Source organism: Lygodium microphyllum, chromosome 8, assembly GCF_053477565.2.
Source record: "Lygodium microphyllum isolate KBCC chromosome 8, Lygodium_microphyllum_v1.1.10, whole genome shotgun sequence".
NCBI lineage: Eukaryota > Viridiplantae > Streptophyta > Polypodiopsida > Schizaeales > Lygodiaceae > Lygodium > Lygodium microphyllum.
This window is the reverse complement of record NC_141142.1, coordinates 42,066,239-42,088,358: the sequence shown is the minus strand read 5'-3', so window position 1 is coordinate 42,088,358 and position 22,120 is coordinate 42,066,239. Positions and strand designations below refer to the sequence as shown.

General features: G+C 39.6%; 1 protein-coding gene across 2 annotated transcripts in view; it reads left to right on the top strand.

Annotated features, from left to right (window-relative positions):
* The window catches only part of LOC148032208 (MIF4G domain-containing protein / MA3 domain-containing protein), a 49,169-nt gene extending 28,196 nt beyond the window's left edge, over positions 1-20,973 (top strand). The window contains exons 5-11 of one of the 2 annotated variants that reach the window (XM_087682861.1): positions 9,502-9,587; positions 10,719-10,801; positions 10,968-11,098; positions 12,611-12,712; positions 12,946-13,236; positions 13,721-13,843; positions 20,336-20,973. In XM_087682861.1, coding sequence (XP_087538987.1) covers positions 9,502-9,587; positions 10,719-10,801; positions 10,968-11,098; positions 12,611-12,712; positions 12,946-13,236; positions 13,721-13,843; positions 20,336-20,758 — 1,239 coding nt within the window. In that variant the 3' untranslated portion in view covers positions 20,759-20,973. Of the gene's footprint in view, positions 1-9,501; positions 9,588-10,718; positions 10,802-10,967; positions 11,099-12,610; positions 12,713-12,945; positions 13,237-13,577; positions 13,697-13,720; positions 13,844-20,335 lie in introns of those variants that run through there. The other variant, XM_087682862.1, reaches the window with a different exon arrangement.
* Positions 20,974-22,120: the final 1,147 nt, after the last annotated feature.

Below are 22,120 nucleotides of genomic sequence, written 5' to 3'. Positions count from 1 at the left end.
GTCTTACTTTTATGAGTACTATGACCAGCTTAATGTGTGCTAGCCTAGGAGTTTTATTATACCAGGATTAAGGAAAATATCCATGGTTCGAGGTATTCTACAATCTTACCTTTTTTCTTGTATGAACACATGCGAATGAATTTTCAGATGAGATAGACTGTCTCTTTTCCTTTCCCATTTAAATGACTTCTATTTATTGAAATGCCAAGAAAAGGAATGAGCTTGTATCTCATCAATGGAACTCCTTGTTGCCTGATTTACGGAATATCTTTCCCTTCTTGCCTCTTTGGGAATGGATGATATCAAACCATGTGATCAAACTGATCTCCTACAACTTGCTCTCTACGCATGCCAAGTGACATAATCTCCGTGTGCAAGCAGTTGGAGTGGGCATTAAGGTTATGGTGTGTCTAGTGACTTTAATAGCAGGCTTCTTGGATAGTGTTGCCTATTGTTTTGAAAGTGTCTTTTATCAAGTTGCCCCTAAATTGTCAATTCTGAGAGCTCTCTGTTAATTTCTTGAGTAGAAGGGTAGGCCTTTGCACATCATCTTCAAATCCTTCTGTGATGGTCATTTGGGGGTCTACTGTTAGCCATATTCATGTGACTAGTCCTTAGTGGAATGTGGGGAACGACCTTTTTGAGCTTGAAAATGTTAGAATGTATGCCAATGAACTTTGTACAAAATGGGGAGAAGATCCATGCCTCATATAAGGCACTCCTAAAACTGCTAAAATGCCATTTGTCCTAGCCATTTAGATTGAATATGAGAAGAATAGAGTATGTATTTCATTGGATGGATAGAAGGTGTTGCATAAAAATCCATTTTCTAGGATTGTGAGTTTGAACTTTAGCTAGTGGTCCACTATCCCAAAACCAACAAATTTATTGACTCATCATGATACTCTAATGGATCATGATCATTTGGCCCTCTTGCAATGAAACCTTCTCTCTTTCTACCAATATGTCTATTGCTTACAATATTTCAAGCTCCAAAAAAAAGAAGCTAGCTCGACTTTTCCCTACAGGTTGTTGAGCTCCCAAGAAGTTGATGGTAGAAATGCTTGCTCAATCTAAGCGATGCTGTTGCTGCCAGGTGTTGAGTTACATATGCCATATATACAATTCCATCATTCACCTTTTTGTGGTGATGAGGTGTCCACTTTAACCATGATATCCATGTTTGAGATCTATAATAGCTTCTAGCTTTATGGCACTCTACATATCTAGCTAGTAGCTATATTCCTCAATACCTTGAGTATTGTAACACTACAAATACCTATCAAACAAGGTCCTCTTTTCTTCTTCTTCTTCTTCTTCTTCCCCTTCTTTATTGTGAGACTATGGACAATCCTCTTTTTCCTCATGTGGCCCTTGTAGCCACATAAAGTGTTGCCCTTTCTTCTTGCAAGCTCAAGCTTGTCTTAGGCCATCTATACAATCGACTTCCCAATAGAATTGGAGTCATGACCTACCTTCCACTCTCTTGGATCTATTATGTATTTTATGAATTTATTGCTGTTAGAAGTGGATGCAATGATGGAAGTGTGGAAAAACTGCTGTAATAGACTGCTGAACACAATAGACAAAGGAAAAGAAAAACACTGCAAAAAAGAAGAGCATTGCACAAAGAACTCACAAGCAAAGAGATACTCAGGAAATGGAATCTATGTACCAAGATATGAGACTATACAGATCCAATGTGAGTCACTGGTACCAGCACTGGCTCCCTCTCTCCACCAAAGCGTGCAGGTGGTGAATGACACAATTGAGGAGGGAGTGACCAAAATATATAGGCCAAATCCATGCCATAAATGATGTTAGGTCAGCTAGCAACAAATGCCACAAAGACCATGAAAATGACAAATATTAAATGCCTAAAGTATCTAAGATCTGCCCAATCCTCTTTGGCATGCACAAACTCACATATGAATTGACATATTTGCTAACACCCTCTCTCAGATCATGGGTGATCTACTACAATAGAATGATACAATGGTAAGAACCCATCAAAGTCCATACAAAAATAATCACTGGAAGAGAACTGTGGATATCGAGGCAGGGAGTGGCCAACCCACCACCAAGATGCCTTAGAGAGAATTTGATGTCAATGTTTATTGTACCAACTCTTGAAAATAGAGAAAAATCATAGCAGCTGAAACCAACATTTCTTTCGTGGATGGGTTGGTAAGTCCCTGATTACAACTTAATTACAGTAGCAAACAATAAATGCAAATCTGAAAATACAAATTTACCTACTGATCTTGGACAATGCACACCCGATTGGCCCCAAAATTGGCGCCCCTTCCGGTATTTCTTTAGCTTTATTGAAGAAAAAGTTGATTTACAATGGGATTCTCCCAATCCCTTTCGGTATTTCAACTCCCCTTGCTGTTCAAAGTGACCCCAAGTTTTCAATCTATTTTGCCCTTTGATTCGAGCACTCAATTGGCCTTCACCCACTTTATTGACGATGGAAATGCCCCAAATTCAATGGCTGGCTAGTCCTCCACCTGAATTCAGCTGAGATTCACCTTTAGCCTTGTTGAATCCAAGTCTTGGAGCTTTCAATTTCTGGCACACTTCCCAAGGCTGCTGCTAAACCCTAATTTCTGTTGTAAATTAGGCTTTACAGCAGAGAAATTTGCAATTTCTCAGTCTCCAAGGGTCCAAATGCTGAGATCTTCGGAGCAAGGTTGTGAAATGGTTGGGAGATGAGAGGGAAAGCTGTAGAGAGAGAAAATTCAGAGTTTTATTGCGAAGAATGACTGAAAATCAGTCAAGTGCAGCTGCTGTCCTACAACAGCATGTAGATGCAAAAAATTAAAGAAAATCAGTCATTTACTGCTCCTGCCCTACCTCAATAGCCTGTAGATGCCGTCTCTTGCTGTTGATTGGTCTTCTTTTGTCCTTGGCTACCTCAGAAGGTCCTCCAATGGCTGCAAATCAGACCAGCAGCCTCCCCCTCCTCTCTCTTGCAGCTTGAATTTATAGAAATGCCTCTCTCCAATCTCTAAAGACGTTTTTCAGTCTTGCATGGGCATTTTTCACAAGTGGCAGCCTTCCCAAATGGTTTTTCTAGCATTTTTTATAATTAAATATTAATTTTCAGCCTTAAAATACTGAAAATTAATCTAATAATTATTTTGGTGCCATGAAAAATAATTTGACTAGCCAATAGTTAAATTGGCTAGGCAACTTCCATTTCCGAGTGTCTCTGTACCATCTTTGACCATCGGATTGACATTAGGTATCATTAAATGCCACTTCTCTAGTGTCACCAACTGACACTTATGGCCAAATATGACCTAGGCCAACAACTAGCACCGGATACCACCAAGTACCTATGCGGCATAACTTATAGCAACTTTTGCCTTTGACATCCCGTGATTTCTTCGGGTCTCGGGCTCGTAAATTTACTTTAACCCTAGTTGCACCTCACATGTGCATCACTTACTTAATCATGTGATTAAAAATTAATCCACATGCTAAGTGAGGTTTCAAAAATACATGTCCTCATGACAGTAGCTCTCAATATTTGTTAACAATGTCTTGGAGTAGTATAGGTGACTATCTTGTCAAAAATACCTTTGAATATATGTGACCATGGATTCCTTGCCTTTGGCTAGACCACCAAAGCGTTTCCTTATGTGAACTCGGACTAGGAGCCAAGCCTGCTCAGTGTCAAACTCCAGCCCATCATGAACTCAGATGTCAATCCCAGCTCCAGGATTTGAACTTGCCAGACTTCGGTCGATGCGACAGAGAGGTTCCTCTTTGGAACCTGTCCAATGATATACCTGTATAGATGAGGCACAATTGCCCCAGCTCACCACCCTCTCACAAACCCTATCTAAACTGGAGTAGTGTATTACAAAATGAAAATACGGATCAAACACAAGTAGAACCAATGTGAAAGACTATTGCCTAGACCTGCACAAGAACAAACACTCAAAATGTAGAGGTTGATGATAAAACGTAGTCAGTAACTGCAGTAAATGCTGTCGACTTGCAGCAAAACAGGTCGTGTCAGCTTGCTGTCCCCAAAATGCGAGAGAGAGGGGGTTAGAAAGAGGTCCCCAGCCTTGAAACAGTCCAAAATTGTAAATGTAGATGGCAGACAGGATAATGTGGAGAAAAATCGCAGAAAACAGGTCGAAAATGGTTGCCTAAGCTGTAAATCAGTTGCACAGTGGAGAGCAGGTCCAAGCAGCAGATGAAAAGTCAAAATGCAAACCTGCACCAGCAGAAAACAGTAGCAGAAACCTGATCCTGAAATCTGATACCATGTCAGAAATGGATGCAGTGATGGAAGTGTGGAAAACTTCTATAATAGATTGCTGAACACAAGAGACAAAAGAAAAGAGAAACACTGCCAAAAAAAAGAGGCACACTGCAAAAGAAAAGAACATTGCACAAAGAACTCACAAGTGAATAGATGCTCAAGAAATGGAATCCATATATCAAGATATGAGACAATGGAGATCCGATGTGAGTCACTGGCTGCGAAGGACCAACACTGGCTCCCTCTCTCCACTAGAACGTGTAGGTGGTGAATGACACAGTGAAGCAAGGAGTGACTAGAGTATATAGGCAAATGCCAAAATCCATGCCATAAATGATGTCAAGTTGGCCAGTAACAAATGCCATAAACACCATGAAAATGACAAATATAAAATACCTAAAGTATCTAAGATGTGCTCAGCCCTCTTTGGCATGCATAGACTCACAAATGAATTGACATGTTTGCTAACAATTGCTTGTTGTAATCAATGTGTTTTTAGGATTTCACCACTCTTTTGTAAAAAGGAAGGCTGATTTTACACGATACATGAACAAGAATGTTTGGCAATTCATCTAGTGCTCCTAGCATGTTTGGTGCACATGGGATTGGGGCTGATCCTAAGAGCAAAAGGTCCATAATCTAGTTTGGGTTTTAGGGATAAGAGAGTTAGCAGTAAGGTTTCTAGGTGCATGGATGCGAATAGATGGAGGAGGGTGACTTGGGAGATCATCCCCAATGTTTTCACTTTATCTAGATGTATTTTAGATAAAATTGACTGTGGATCCGGCTTATTAGGCTCAATAGAGGGCAAGATGGTCTAGAGTCTTGCTTGATACTCAAGTAGGAGGTAGCACCTCCACTCTTGCAAAGATGGATGGGTTGCATATCGAGCAATCTTGAAGTTACTCGTTTTGCTTTTGGGGGGGTACTATGTATTGACAATATTTCTGCCTAGTGGATAACTATCATTGTGGTTTGGTATGTAGATGGGTGTATATACCATGGCCCTAAAACTTCACATATGCATGGAATACATGGGATGTACGTTTGGATGTGATGCATATTTGCATGGTATGTGATGTACACTTGTGTGGGATGCAAGAGATGAGTATGCATGGGTTATATATGATGTGCAAGTGATGTACATTTGCATGGGTCATGTGAGATGTATATGATGTAGGTGATGTGTAGATACATTGTAGTTTGAGGCATTATTTATGCTCAGTTTTTGCATTATTAATATAGTTAAAATGGCATGTCAGTGTACAACCTTTGGTTCTGACGATTCATGTGTGGATCATAATTGATTTAAGTGGCTAGATTTTAGTTGTGCAAAGGGCGTGTGACTAATTAAGGAATAATTATAGATGTTGCTTGTTTATGATGTCACATGTATTTTCAATCGTAATTGATACCTTTGTATCATTGCTATGCAATCGAGGGCAATTGCAAGGCTCAAGAGGGAGGTCTATCACGAGGTCGTGAATTTTTACTTAATGCTCTTAAGACACTTAAGTTGGGATACTAAAGTTTTGCACATGTGAACTACACATGTGAGATTAAGTTGAATGTGACTTTGTGAGTCACGGTGACAGATAATCCTAGCTTGGGCAGTGGGGGACATTGATAGAAGTTGTGATGATAGGTGTTGATGGAGTATTTATGGCAGATCTTGATGAGGGACATTGAATAGCCCATTAGAAAATGACTTTTGGTATAATGGTGGGGAACTTCAAGAAGAAGTGTATGTACAACAACCCATTGGTTTTGCAGTTGTGGGATCTGAACACTTGGTGTGAAAGCTGAAAAAGGCTTTGTATGGTTTGAAGCAAGCTCCCCGAGCTTGGTATGCAAAGATTGATGCCTTTTTACTTAGCCAAGGGTTCATAATCAGCTCTTTAGAGTCTACACTTTATGTATGTAAAGAGGAGGGATCTTGTTGGTTATGTGTCTTTATGTTGATCTTTTGCTTATAGGGACACATGGTGATCAGATTTCAGCATTCAAACAAAATTTGCAGCAAACTTTTGAGATGTTAAATTTAGGGCCTTTGCACTTTTATTTGGGCATTTGGTTCATTCATGATGCTAGAGGCATTGGATTATCACAATCTAGATACATTGATAGACTTTTTGAGAGGTTTGGCTTATAGGATTGCAAGTCAATTTGTACACCAATGGGACCTGGACTCAAGCTGTCCTTGCATGATGATAGTGACTTGTTTGATATCCATACATATGCTCCAGGAGTTTACTTATGCAACACAAGGCTAGGCATTTAGTTTGTAGTTTTAACCCTAAGCAGATATATGCACCGGCCACGCATGTCACATTGGCAGGTTGTCAAGCATGTTTTTCGTTACTTGCAAGATACTAGGACTCTTGGATTGCTTTATGCCAAGGGGGGACAACTGCAGCTACATGCTTATAGTGATTTAGATTGGGCTGGTGATTATGATTCATGTCACTCTACTAGTGGTTATTGTTTGTTTCTTGGCTCATCTTGCATCTCTTGGCTTAGCAAGAAACAATCTACTGTTGCCACATTGTCATGTGAAGCTGAATACAAGGCAACTTTCACTACCACAATTGAATGTGTATGGCTGAGACGTTTTGTTGGCTGATTTAGATGTATCTGTCACAGAGCCTACTTCTTTGTTTATTGACAGTCAGAGTGCCATTGCACTGGCACGGAACCTAGTGTTTCATGCAAGCACGAAACACATAGAGATCCACTATCACTTTATCAGAGAGAGGCTACATGCATGTGATATCAGTCTTGTCTACTATCCTACCACTAGTAATGTGGCAGACATCTTTACCAAAGCTCTTCCTCCTGACAAATTTGAAGCATTCTACAATGCTTTAAATTGATCTCCTTTGGTGGATGACCCTTGTATATTGATCACTCTTCACTCTAGGGGATTTTGTTGGGTTTGACTCTCTCCTACACTCACAGAGGAGTCATAGTTTGGGCACATATTGTGTTTTACACCTTTCAAGTGTGAACACACTCTAGAAACCCTAAGGTTTAAGGGTTGTACTTTGTACTTGCATTACACACTCTTTAGATTATTGCATTGGGAGTTGTGCCTTTACTTTCACTCTCTTCACTGTCAACTGTACTCTCAGTTGAGCTTGAGCTTCGATCTCTGTGCATTCTCTCACCTCTCACATGATTTAATCTTGGGCAACCTTGGCTCTTTGATAATCTTGTGCATGGTGGTGTGAGGAGGGACACTTTAGGGTTTGCAAAGAAAACACAAAATGTGTACAAACACAACTAACAACTGAACTCAGAGAAATACTCAAAAACGCAAGACACCACATAGACTGAAGGAATAACTCAATGGACTGAATTATACAGGGGATGCCCAAAGAGCGGGGGAAAACCTCTCTCTCTCAAGGAGCGGGCCGAGTGAGGGAGTTGATGGAGACGGCCTCTAGAAAATCCCAAAGCAGAACATCACCAAAGCCATGCAGCTGGAGATGAGGAAAACACAGCTGTAGCAGTCCTTGAGGAGTGATCAGCAGCAAATGCAGGCTTTGGAGGAGAAAATACAGCTGTAGAAGAACCCAGGGATTCCAGACAGCAGCAGATCTGATGAAAAAACAGGCAATATTTTACTGATGATGATGTCAGCCAGCGCAGCCTGAATAGCAGCAAAAGTAGCTATGTCAGGTTCTGAAAATGCTACACAGAAAACTGGAAACTGGTTGCCAGCTGATGGATGATGATGTGGCAGTAGGGTGGTCTGCTCTGGAGAAAATACAGCTACCAGCAGTTGATGATGATGTGGCAGTAGGTTGTGGCAGCAAGTGGAGCAGTTGCAACAGGTGGGGAAGGAACATGAGCAAGAGTGATGGGCAGCAACTGTGTAGAGTGCAGAGTGGCTGGACATATCCCTTATTTATAGACATGTGAGCCAACTGAATGTCTTGGGTGGTGCCTAGACACTTTAGGTTCACCTAATATTTGATTTTTGGGGATGTTTAACGAGCTAAAAAGGGTGATTAATGTTAGTTAACCCTTTGTTTCTGAACCGGTGGAGCATCGCTTTCAATGATAGTTATCAGGGATAAGGTGTGGAAGCTGGTCAAGAGTTTGCTAGGGACACTTGCACCATTATTAGATTCACATTCAGGTGAAGTAGCAAGGTGCTGAAGATGTATGTGTGACAGCAAGAAGTGTTATTCCCTCTAGAGAAGGGGTTGTAAAGAGAGCGGGCATGGAGCTGCTTAGTTTCATTTGCTATTCTTGGATGATCCTCCATGGGTGTTACTCAACTAATAACTGCAAGACTGTAAATCAATACTATACTAAGAGTGGAATCATTCTTTATACAAGCAAGATTGAGTAAGAAGAGCCCAAGGCACATATCAAGGACCTGCTGGAGTGTGGCTTGATATAAATGAGTTCCACTTTTGATGCCAGTAACAATTTGCTGTCAAGAACAGGTATCCCCCATCACTGTTGATGACATGTTGGATGAGTTAGCTGTGCAGTGGAATTCAACAAGCTAGAAACTTAGGGATGCTGCTTATATGTATCACCATAACAGTTTGTAATTGTCTTTGCGACATCAGGGCTACCTTGCTTTACAGCAGGGCATCGAGAGGTAGAATTTAGGGCTGGGTTGGACTGAAGAAAGTCATCCATGCTATAGTTTTTCTGGCTAATATATGATGCTGCAGTCAGCCTGCTATGCATGCTAAGAGGGCATATCCATTGTATCTCAAGTGGTTTTTAAAAAATGCTTTTCTAGCCAGAAGAAATAAATAGCTTAATATGATCATGAGCTTGAAACAATAGGAAATTATGTTTGAGAACCTCCTTATTTGCAGAGGCTTATGTCATCTTAAAATTTTGATGCTGGCTTGGTTGGATGATATATTTATCCACACTTGTGTACCTATCCTGCTGTGATGTTACTTATTACTGATTGTTAATGCTTCTCTTGTTTTTCATTTTTGCTGCTTAGTATTACACATAGATATGATGTATATGTTATATTGCTTCTTACTCTGCTTAGTGTATTTCAGTTGGCTTGTAAGGGCGACAGTTTGTCAGTTTCACATTTTGATCGATAATACATGGACATATATACTTTCTGCTATCTGCCCTCTTTAGACAAACTTAATGTAACAAAGTGCTAAAATTTACTTTAATCTCTGTTTCACCGGTGATTGCATTGATTTCAGTTCCATATTTTGCAGAATTATTTCAACAAGGGAGATAGTTTAGCTGTCCGCAACATTACTTTGTTGCTGTCCTACATCTATACTTTCAAATTGATCTCAAGGTATTTTTGAATCGAGTAAATTTTTTTGGAAAGTGACCAGTGTAATGTGTGTTTGTATAGACATGTTTTGGCAAAATAGTGTCTAGCAGTTGGATTTGCTTATCTTGTTGGATTAGAGTGGCAAGGCCTAACAGATGATGAAATTGTTCAGAACCATGAGAAAGTAATAGAAAGATATCATATCATATTTGAAGATTAAATACAAGAAGATATGCTCCTTCATTACCTGTCAAGATCTGGAGATCAGAAGTGTACATCCAGTGTTGGTCCCTGTGCATTTAAATGTGTGCAGGGCTTACCAAGAAGTTTAAGAGAGACATGAGATTAGATAAAAAGAGGCAGTTCTATACTTGCAGACTTGTGGTTGCAATATATTGTGAATGGTACAAAAAGGAGTGATTTGCAGAATACTGATATACATTGCAATCACAGAATTATAGTAATGTGCAGAAAGATTGATACAGGATAGGAGGTTTTAATTTAATCAAATTTCCAAATAAACTGTGTTATTACTGATTTCGGTTTTTATGCTTAGCAATTTGGGTAAGCACATGTTCTTTAGTTGAGTTATCATATGCCTCACTATTAGTTGAACTTGCCTTGGCACAAGGATTGTGCTTTATATCGTTCTTCTTTTGCAAGTATCAACGCAACAATCAAGGAGCAGAGATGCATGCATTTTTAGTGCTCTTATCCAGTTGTTGTTCAGTACATATGACCTTACATGTGTGATAACAGTCTAGTTAGTATCAAGCCAATTGATGAAGGTTGAAATCAAGCAGTGGAATTTACTACTGTTATGAAACTATGAAATATTAGTGGGTTTATGCGTTCTCTCAGTCTTACCATAGAAACAACTGTAACGCTCCTGTAAGGGCATGCATTGCAATTGTGGACGTGCTGTAATGGTTCTTGGTTAATTTAGTTCACATTAACTGAAGTTTTGGATAAATCAAGGCCTTTTTTCGTGATTCTTTTCTGCTTTCTTTTTCATTGTATGTGCAATCACAAAAACTCACAGTAAAGCAATGCTCTAGTGCATCCAAGTTCAATCTTATTTTTGTTTTTCGTATATTTGCTGCTAGAAACATTCAACTATTACTAACTTCTGTGTAATACTTCTCTATATAGAGAATTAATTTATGATCTCATGGGATTATTAAGCAAGCGTCTAGGAGAGCTGGATGTGGCTACAATATTGAACATCTTACAATGTAGGTTTGGATGATGGTTTGAAGGTTAATATCTTTGTAATACTCAAATAACTTCAACTCAGTGCTGTCTCTGAAACGAACTTGTGAATTTAATGCTTCATAGGATTGAAGGAATTGCTCTAGTTCCTGTTACACAGTATTTAATCTCTGCATTCTTCTATTGCAGCATGTGGGATGAGTTTAAGAGCAGATGACCCTTTGGCCATGAAGGAGTTTGTTTTGGCTGTTCAGCATCAGTATGAGGAGCTAAAGGCAGCAGCTGCACAAGGCAAAACAACTGTATTGACTGGCAAAAGGGTAAAGTTTCTTCTTGTTACTAAGGTGTGCTGCACTCATATAACCTGCTGTAGTGCATATAAGTTGTGGTCATGTGCCCATGTAGTAGTTAGAGGTTAAAAAGAACTTTGCCTGCATTGATTAAAAGTTCCATCTCTGGTGCATGGATTATGAAAGAAAACATAAAAACTTGTAGGAGGTTGAAGCTTTTAATAGATTTTGGTCCTCTGAACTGGCACTTACCAGTTCACAGGAAACCTGCAGACCATGTGCAACAGATCTGGCATTTTTGTTTATACCTGTATATATTAATTTCTCAAGCTTTAAAACTTGTATATGTGGAAGTCTGCAACATTCTGAAATCAACCTGCCAAATATCGTACTGATGACTTTGATGAAAATCTATCCTGTAAACACTGCTGATTTTGCTTCTTCTTTTCACTTTTGCAACCCTCCCTTTGTGGGTTGCTGGCAGCAACTTCAAACTACCCTCTTGTTTGTGTAAACCTGTATTGTCTTAGTTGTTTATTGAGTTGTCAAAGACACGTCTTTTGGTCCTGCCAAAAAGGCAGGACACAGGCACAGAATGCCTCTTATTGACTTAAAAGTTGTATGTTTAATAGAGACTAGACTTTGAATGTTCACACGGCACTATGTGGTTGGTTCTGAGGAAAGTATTAGCATTTATTAATATTTTTGGGTTTTCTCTCTGTGGTTTTTACTTAAATTTTTCAAATATGATCATTACTCTTACACGTAAGGTCTGCTATTGAATGCTCTTATATGCAGAGATTTGACTTGTCCGCTTGTGCACCTCCTTTTTCATGCAATGCTTTTTACCAAGTTTCCTCCTTTTATTTATAATTACGCATTACTTAGTACTTCCACATTTCCAAAGGACTCTAGTGCTTGTCCACATTGTATTCTCTGCTCTTTATTATTTTCTTCTTATCTAAGGTAGAATGTTAGCCAAATGTTCTTTTCTTTCTATATGTGGCAGGACTGTAGCCACTGGTTGGCTCTTGTTTAAAAATGAATATCCAGTAGTCCAAAATTCTTGCTAGATTTAAAGATCGTTTAACCATCACCTACTTCTCTGATCCATTAGCTTTTGTGTCTGTGACTGCTATCAAGGATCCTTTCTTATTGCCTTTCATCTCTGGAAATTTGTCTTATGACTAGTAGAGTGTGTTATCTATTGCATTAAGATCTGGTGAAAATGTACAATGCATTCTTGTATGTGGGGTTTATTTTTTAATATTTGCAATGAACAAGGCGTTATTAATAGAAATTTCTTTTTTTGGGAAAGAAAGTGCTGCCAGTAATCTCTTCAGTTGATGATTAGGGCTTTATGTAGTTAGCCTCTGACTTATACTTTTCCATCATGACTGTCTAACTAGCAATGTAGATTATTGCAACTCAATTGCTCTTCTTTTTGACTGAGAAAGTGTGAGATAATAACCTAGAAGCTTGTTTTCTCTTGTTTGTCACATGTAGTTATTAGACCAAGGCTAATATGATACTTTTGGACAGATGGAATTTATGCTTGAGACTATACTCGAGATAAAGAACAACAAAAAGCGGGTCAAACCAGAATCAACACCTCATGCACGCTTGAAGAAGTGGCTACAAAAGGTCTTCTCTATTTTTAGTGAGGGAGGGAATTAAAGTGACAATTTCAAATACCGTGTAACCAATGGGATGAAAGTATGATAAATCATTATGCCCATCCATTATCTTGTCTAATAAGTAAACAAAGGAACGATGTATTAGAAGCCTACCCAAAAGGTCCTCTAATTAGAGTGATCATCTGAAAGGTAGAGAAGGAGAGGGAAATTAGGATTGAGATTGTTGTTGTGTTGTTACAGTTGGGAGTGGAAGAAGTGCAACTGCGAGCTCTTACATGGAAGAAACTCCTGGATCCAGACAAGAAAGGGCAATGGTGGATAGGAGGTGGCCTTATGGAAGCTGAAGAAACTAGAGGTCTGGACATCCTGATGGATAAAGAAGCAGGAGATGCAGAGAAAATGCTGCAGCTTGCAGCATTGCAGCGGATGAACACTGATACTCGTAGAGCCGTTTTTTGTATTGTGATGAGTGGTGAAGACTACTTGGATGCTTTTGAAAAGATCCTTCGGCTTAATCTCCCAGGGAAGCAGGTATATCATCCGGAAAATTTCATTGTTGCCGGTCTCTTTCAATGTTGCCTTCGCACAGTCTTTTACATCTGTAGGCAAAGTAGAGCCGACTTGAAGATTTTCTAGTGCATACTTGTAATGCAATAGTGACATTGTTTGGGCAGTTCAAAGGGTGATTCCACTAACAATAGCAGGCTCTAAGATTGTGCCTGACATGGCAATACAGTGTAGTTAGTGATACATTTAGTGGTTCCAAATGAAGTGACATTGTAGGAGCAGGGTGAGGGAAGGCTAGGGAGGGAGGTTTGTTGGGAGGGACGGAGAGATTGTAGGAGGAAGAATAATTAGTGTTTGTTGTGCAGGATTGAGAGATATCGAGAGTGATTGTAGTGCTTCCAAATGAAGTGACACTGCAGGAGCACAGTGCGGGGAAGGGCTAGGGGGGAGCTTTGTCGGGAGTAAGGGCGGGACTGTAGGAGGAATATAATAAGTGTTTGTTTTGCAGGATCGAGACATATTGAGAGTGATTGTGGAATGCTGCCTGCAAGAAAAAATGTTCAACAAGTACTATTCTTTATTGGTTCGAAAGCTTTGTCAGTATGACAAGAACCATAAGTTCACATTGCAGGTAGCTGTTTTAACTATGCTTCTAACTGGTTCATAAGCAAATCATCAAAACATTTTTGAAAATGTCTCTTAATTTAAAGACAGCTTCAATTTTCTTCTCTCTTCTCAACAATGAACACTTAACAGCTCTTTGTAAGTGAAGAATTGGTAAAAAGTGGTGAGTTTGTTCTGTCCATAAACACTTAGAATCTAGCCTTAAGTGTGCTGCAAAATATCTTTTGAAGTCTCAGTATAAAATACCTGCCATCTGCAGATCTGCTTGTAAAGAATGGAAACATTTTTTCAGATTGACTCCTGAATTGGTTTTGTGGCTCAATTGCAAGACTAGTGTTAGTTTGTGTGGGAACAGGATTGGTGTTGTTGCTGAAGAAAAGGTTTTTATGCCTTCAAAAGGTCGTTATGTCCCATGGGATTAAAGAAAGCCAGTGAACAATACTTTTGTTCAGAGGGATACTGGCATCCTTAGCATAGAAAAAGGTTTTTATGCCTTCAGAACGTCAAATGTTCAATGGGCTTAAAATGGATGAATCAATAGTCCTCTTGTTTCTAAAACTCTGCATTATCAGCAAATTACCTACTGGTCCATCGTATCTGGATGGACCTCAAGCAAAATTTAAAAATAAATAAATAAATAAATAAATAGAGAGAGAGAGAGAGAGAGAGAGAGAGAGAGAGAGAGAGAGAGAGAGAGAGAGATACCTCAAGCAAAATTTAAAAATATATATATAAATATAAATAAATAAATAAATAGAGAGAGAGAGAGAGAGAGAGAGAGAGAGAGAGAGAGAGAGAGTGTAACCTTTTTAGTGCATTAGTACGGGGATTTCCCACACGTTGGCCTAGGGCCCTCGTGTCTCTTGTAATCATGTAATCATGTAATCTTGTACCTTTTTTCGTAATTAATACAATTGCCTTTTATGAAAAAAAAAGAGAGAGAGAGAGAGAGAGAGAGAGAGAGAGAGAGAGAGAGAGATCATGAAAAAAAGAGAGAGATGAAATGATGAAAAAAAGCAATGAAATGAAATGAAATATCCACTAGGAAAGACAAAATGACATGAAATGATTTATTAATGTCTACAAAAGGCCAAAGTGACCTACAAGGCTATGAGTTACAACCATCTGTGTGATGATACAACTGTCTATAAAAACGGTAATGTAAATGAACAGTCATTTTGAAAGCTAAGGGCTATAGAGCTAAAAGCTAAAAGAAAGTTGTGGTTGATACAATCATGAGCGATAATCCTGATGCACGTGGACCGAGATGTTGAGCTAAAACATGCTTTTCAGCTGATTAGCATTCTTAAACAACCCCAAAACACACTTAATTAATGAAAAATCCTAAAAAGGGGAGTGGTCCGAGAGAGTTTTAGTGGTCTCCCAAAAATCCTAATTTTTGAGGTACCCTTCAACATCTATAAATAGACAAGTTGTCCCCATTTAGTCCATTCCGTTTGTGCAGGTGTCACTCTCCAGTGTAGATTGCAGCCATCAGTCTACCTCCATGTGGCTGTCCAGCCTTCGTGACTACTACCACCTCTCCCTCCAGCCTCGCAGCGCCCTAGTGCCTTCTTCCAGTTGTTGCCTAGTCTGGTGCCATCTCCTAGGTTGTGTTTGGCCTCTAGTTGCCATCGCCAGCATCTCCACTATCAGGCGACAACATATAGCATGCGTTTGCACCCTTCTGGAGCCGTCCGGCAGCATCATCATCTCTCCCTTCTGTAGCTGTCGCTTCTATCTTTGGCAGCCCTTGGTGTCAGCGTTTTGCAGTTTCCTCTCTCTTCACACTCCGATTGGTGATTACAGACTTGAGATCCATCTTCAGTGGACTTTCACTCTCCGACATTGCTCTATCCTTGAGCACACAACATTGTACACTCTTACATTCATTTACAACATTCATTCACTTTAGAGTTGTATTCTTCTCTTCCTTCTTCTGTTTGTGTTTGAGTTTCTGTGTTTGAGTTTTGAGTTTTGAGTTTTGCTCTCTGTGTCTGTGTTTGTCTCTTTGTGTTTTTGTCGCGGTCATACACTCTGTGTTTCCTCAGTGCAAACCCTAGTAGTTTTCGTCACACAAGACAAGTAATATCATGAAGGTAGATGGGAGCAATAATCTCCTATACCTCATACATGTGTTGTTGATGCATGGGTCGGGATCTAGGACATTTGGATTGTCCAAGCTGGATTGCTTAATCAAAGATAGGTGTGGGTGTGTCGGGGTATCTTGAATGCTCCTCCTAGATGTAGATTGAGATTGGGATTGCTCTGAAGCCTCTTGGGTCTCTCTCATAAAGAAATCTATAAGCTACCTCTGGATAGGTCCTTCGTGCACTAGAGCTCTACTCTTGAGAAGAGTCTCTCTAAGGGGTCGTATCTCAAGGAGAAAGAGGCTAAGACATCATTGATTGGTGTAATCCATGACTCTTGATAGTGGCTCAAACATGTCTTTGAAGAGACAATAAAAGTGGCCCCAAATCTCATAGCAGTGGCAAATGTAGTGCTCCTCAATCTCTAGCTCTAGCTGACATATTTAACATACTGCTACATGTGCACTCCTCTCAGGTTGTGGATCTATATGTGCTAGTCTCAATCTTTAACTCATGTGAAGAGGTGCACAACTAGCCAATAGCATATCTAATCCCATGGGAAAGGTGGGTGTCCATGTACCTTGGACAAACAATAAAGCCATTATCTGTGGTATCGAGAAGATGCTCTTGGTAGAAAGCTATCTTTGTTGTACCAATGCCAACCGTGTCCTCCTAGTATTAGTGTTTCTAGAAACACCATTTCCATCTTCGTTGTACCAATGCCAACCATGTCCTCTTGGTATTAGTGTTTCTAGAAACGTCATTTCCATCTTGCTGAAACATAACGGCTATTTCAGGTTGTGTCGTTTACCCAAAAACGGTGTTTCGGACACTGCAAGTTATGGAGAGGGTTAAACCCCCTTTTTGGCTGTGTTTTTGTGCTGCTGGCTTATTTCGCTTGTTCCCTGCATGTTTTGCGATTACATCACCTATTCAAACTGCTGCAAACCTGCTACAACTGTTGTACATCAGCCCATGGTCATCTTGGCAATGTTGCAAGCTCTCTTCTTGAAAAGTAAGCTTCAGCTGTAGACATTCAGCCTGTTTTTCTGCAGATTCCAGACTTGAGTTAGCCATGTGCACACTATTTCAGCCCTATGTCTTGTTTGTTTCATGTTTGGGAAGCTTGCAGCTAACAATTTACCATGGCTCCCTAATCCTAATTGGTTGGCCAACGGCCCTTTATCATTTATGTGGCAGACTTGGCTTTGTGACATTGTTGCTTTAGATTGCCTTTTTTAATGTATCCACTATGGTCTATCGCATTACCATGAGTCTCATGAACTTGACCTTGGAGTCAGATTCTCAAATGATAGATGTTATGATGTGCTGTCCTTCACCTTCTAGTGATGTCTTCGATAGCCCACTGCCCAAAGGACTGCATTTCGCTCCCTTCACTGTGCAGATTCCCCATAGGTGTTGTTGCCTGATTCAGACAGGACAGTGCAGTTATCTTATGAGCTTCAACTCCGTTGTATCAACTTTTCTCTCATAGCATGATTCAATGCATTGTCACCGTGTTCTTGTGTTTCTGAGTTTTTCCTCTCTCTCAATGTTTGCCGTACATATGCTGTGTTACTCCTTGCAAACCCTATTGTCTCTTTGCACCATCACCTATTTTGACATGGTATCAGAGCATACCTATTACTTTTGACAGCATTCCCACAAAAATTTCAAATGGCTGAAACTCTAAAGCTTTGTTTCTTCCTATTTTCAAAACTCCTGTTTCCAAAATGCATGGAAACTATACCTATTATCCGACTAACTAGGTTCCACTCTTGCCAATCGTTGAATGGCTCAGCAGACTAAGAGATGGTGCAGTAAGGAAATACTAAAAGGGGGGTAGTTTCCATGCTAAAACCAAGCTAATATTCGTGCATACCTTCATGAGGTATCTCTCTCTCTAGCAAGTTGTTGAAAGGACTTGAGAGTCGATCATGCATGTATGTGTGTGGTTAGATCCCGTAGGTTGTGTCTGAATGAGACTGATTTGGTGAGGGTCTCTCCTACAATCAGTGTAGCCCCTAACTAAGCGTTGATGATCTCATGTGGGATAGAGGCCTTACATTTGATCATCCTAGAGATCATGGATACGAGGGGTCTCTCCATTGATCTCCATCCATCATAAGTGTGACTTGATTGGCTGCGGTGATCAACACTTGGCCCCCATATCTATACTCCATAGACTAATGTGGATGTGACTAGAGTATCAAATGGCCAGAGCTTAGTGCGAGGTTTGTGGAAGTGTACATATGAGGCTTGAGCACATCCTCTCCAAACTGCCCAGTGCTGTGTATCCTGGTATCAATCTAGTATCAATTGCCTCTCATAGAGGGAAAGTGGAGTGTGAGTAAAACTTCCATGTATGTATAAGAATCCACACTCCATCTCCTCCTGCCCATAAGTAAACAGAGGTGCTGATCTCCTCACCAATTGTGATGTGGTATTAAATACCATAACCTTGGTTTTTAACTCTTACCACAGCCCACTGAAAGCCCACTATCCAATGCATAAGAATGTAGTGCATCCTAATGTCTCTGTAGCCCCTGTAGAGAGTCAGTGGCAACCATGATAGTCTGATAGTTATTGGGTAAGGTAGGATCACCTAACTTGAGGATAGGCACAATAGTGTTAGAGCTCCAGCTTTCTGGAAGCCTTTGTATGTGGCTTTATAAACATGTATGCTAGAAGTCTTGCCACCAAAGCCCTAGCATGTATCAACTGCTCTCTTTGAGTGTTTGAATGCATAAAAAAGAATAAATTTTACAGTAGGCTTCTGAAATTCTTTCTCAAGAAAGAAGTAATGGAAAGTAGCAGCTGAATTATTATGATAAGGTACAGAACAGACAGTAGAAGTTTGAAATCTTGAAGAAACAACCCCCTCTTGAAGAAACTAGCTTTCAATCCCAAGAATTACTGTGATAAGGTACAAAATAAACTGGAGAAGCTTGAACTCTTTGAAAACACACCCTGTTTCTTGAAAAGACTAACTTTTAATCCCAAGAGTTGCCAAGTTTGCATCACTCCAAGTGCATGTCTTGATATTCCTTCTTTGCAGCATTGGTGTCACAAAATTGTAATGAATCATGGAAACCATGATAATCTTATGAATACTTTGCAGCATTGGTGTCACAAAATTGTAATGAATCATGGAAACCACGATAATCTTATGAATATTTTGAGACTCAAATTCTAGTTAGAACTTGACTTGGAAACTCCCATTAAGTCATTTTTACTCTGTTTTGATTTGCAAAAAAAGATTATTGCATTATTTAAAGGTCCCAAAGAGCATGGTAGTAAAAGATATCTAAAATATACATGTGCCTAGTTTTACTGCTCTAATTGACAACCTCCTCTTACAACAAAGATAGGGAAGGTAAATGCCACCTAGTAACCTTTGTAGGATATTATGTCTGAACCACTGGTTGAACCAACACATGAATGCTCTCTTATTTTGCGGATAAGGGGAGATGAATCTAGATCCACTTAATTATGAGTAGCTCAGTGAAGAGTATCCCACAATGGAGTTGAGAATATTCGTCTATGTACTTGACTGGAGAAGGCCTCTGCTGCTTAATCGCATTCAGGACGACTTAGGCCATGGTATCAAAGGTTCTACATGTTGATGAGTCATGACTCTTGTTCCTACTCTACATTTCTTGCTGACAGAGTTGCAGATAGGACAGGCCAACAGATAGGAGATCATTAGCTGCATAATGGCTTTGCATGTCTGGAAGTAGAGGTGCAGAAAAGTGCAATAAGGCTGAAAAGTAGAGAGTACATTAGGCCACAAGAAGAAAGGAAACCAGTGATCCTCTTGAAGCCCAAGTCATGTACACTTATAACCATACATGATGCCTTAGTTATAACTGAGAAATTGGTTTCCTTGCTATTAACCTATCACACACATTGACTGTTTTCATTACGTGTGTAGCATGAATCAAACCTTTTTTATTGATGCTGTTTCTCCATTGACATGACTGAATGCCAGATTAAGGTGGATTTTTCCATACTCTTTTGGGTGAAGTTTAATCGTGTCCCTCAGGCAGCTAGTATCAATAATGATTCTTTTCTTCATGTGTCATATTTCTGGGTCACCATAGGAACTGTTAGTAACAGAATGTTTTATCTTAACAACAAAGGTGACATTTTCTCTTCTATGACTATGGAATGTATTTGGTATTCTGAAATTTCTACGATTGGGTTAATGAAAATGTGGTCGTGTGATGTCAATGTGCAGTAAGACTTAGGTGCATGTACGAGTTATATTGTAACATAGCCCATCAAATTTTACTGTTGGGCTCTCAATTTATCTTTTGTGATAGACTCTATTGTGGTCATGTAGAAGCATATCTAACATTGATGATTGGTTATCTCAGACGATAAGTGTTGGATGTTTGTGGATGCAGTATTGTCTATGGGACCACTTTAAGCAACTAAGCTCAATGGACACACGGAGGATTTCGAATTTGGCGCATTTTCTTGCAGACGTGATTGCAAATTATTCCCTTTCCCTATCTGTGTTAAAAGTAGTGGACTTCACTGATGCTAAGACATTAAACCCAAAAGTTATATGGCACTTTCGCATTTTTCTTAAAGTCTTATTGACCTCGTATACTGCTGAGACAGTCTGGAACACCTTCTCACGAATTGCTACTGCTGAAGAGCTTGACCTACTTCGAAGTGGATTGTCTGTTTTCCTTCACCAACATGTAGTGAAGGCTGTGCAAACATCAGATTTGCATGATGAACAAAGAAACACTTTGCTAATACAGAGAGCTCACATTGCTAAGAAAGCCTTGGCAAATTCCACCAGCATGGGTTTGAAATAAGATTGCTTCGATGATTTGCTCTGTGTACATTGACTACAGAGGTTCGTTTCTGCCTGGTGTACAGCTTCAAATGCATCATCTTTTTTCGTTACTACCAGTGTTGCTTGTTTGTGATTTGGGGTTTTGATGGGTCCACATGCTTTGCTAATGCACGATTTCCTGGTTTGCGAATGTATGTGGCCTATCAAGGCTTTCTATTACACATTCAGGTACATTGGACTCATAGTTGTGATTCGTGAGGGTATTTTTAGCTTCCAGTTTCCTATTGCATGCAAACCTTATCTGTTGTGTGTTGGACTTCAAACACTTATTCTCAGGAGTTTGCATCATGCTAATCCCTTGCAGCAATATCACAGAAGCTTGGATAGTCTAAGCAGCCCTCCCCTCACGTGACATGGCTATGGATGATGACTAGGTCGGGTAATAGGCACATGTACCTGTACAAACACGCATATACAGTTATGATAGATGGTTTGAGTCCACTGTAAGTGTGAGAGATGTGCAGGAAAAATCATTACACATGACTAATGAGTTTTAAAGCTTGATTCCTGTTTCTTTTGTTTAAAAAAAGATGTAGCCTTAGGTAGACATGCCCTGAGACCTAAATTTGGCTACTCTTTGCATTAGCTCAAAGGCACTTTTCTAGGAGTAAGTTTCAATGTATTGGAAACTATAAAATACAAATTTAAAGTCAGATCATATGTATTAGAGAGCATATGCGAATGGTTATTGAGCTTTGCATCCAAGATTTGTGCAAAAAATAGTTGGTGGGGTGTTGTGGTGGTGCATTTAAAGGTTCATTCAAATTGATGCACAATATGAGTTGGTATTGACTCCTGCAATGTTGTACTGTTAGTTTAAGTATCTGGGAGTATGTTCACAAGGATGAAACTTAAGCGCTAGGGGTGAATTAGAAAGCTATGGCTCTATTCCTTTTTTGAAATTTGAAGGGCCATAAGAACCTATATGTGGGAAAATGAGTCAAGGTTGAAATGGCTTTGGAATTGAATTTGGTGAGCCATTATTCTATTTCAAAATTCAATGTCTACAATCGCTTTCCAAAAGAAACTTCATCTTTTTAGGGGAACCGGCTTTTATAGCAGTCCATAATTGTCAAGTTGCAATGTCTTGCTAAAGAAACATTATCATTTTGGGAAATGTAGGGGAGAGACTAGCGAAGAAAGAAAGATTGTAGAATAGAGAGAGAGAGAGAGAGGACGAGAAAGATAGAGACAAGAAGAATAGAAAGAAGGTAAAGTAAGTCATGAAAGTTGTATAAGAAGCTTAATAGATGAAAATAAACTTGATTATTGTTGAACTATTAAACAAATAAGCCTCTTTATATATTTTATGCTATGCCAA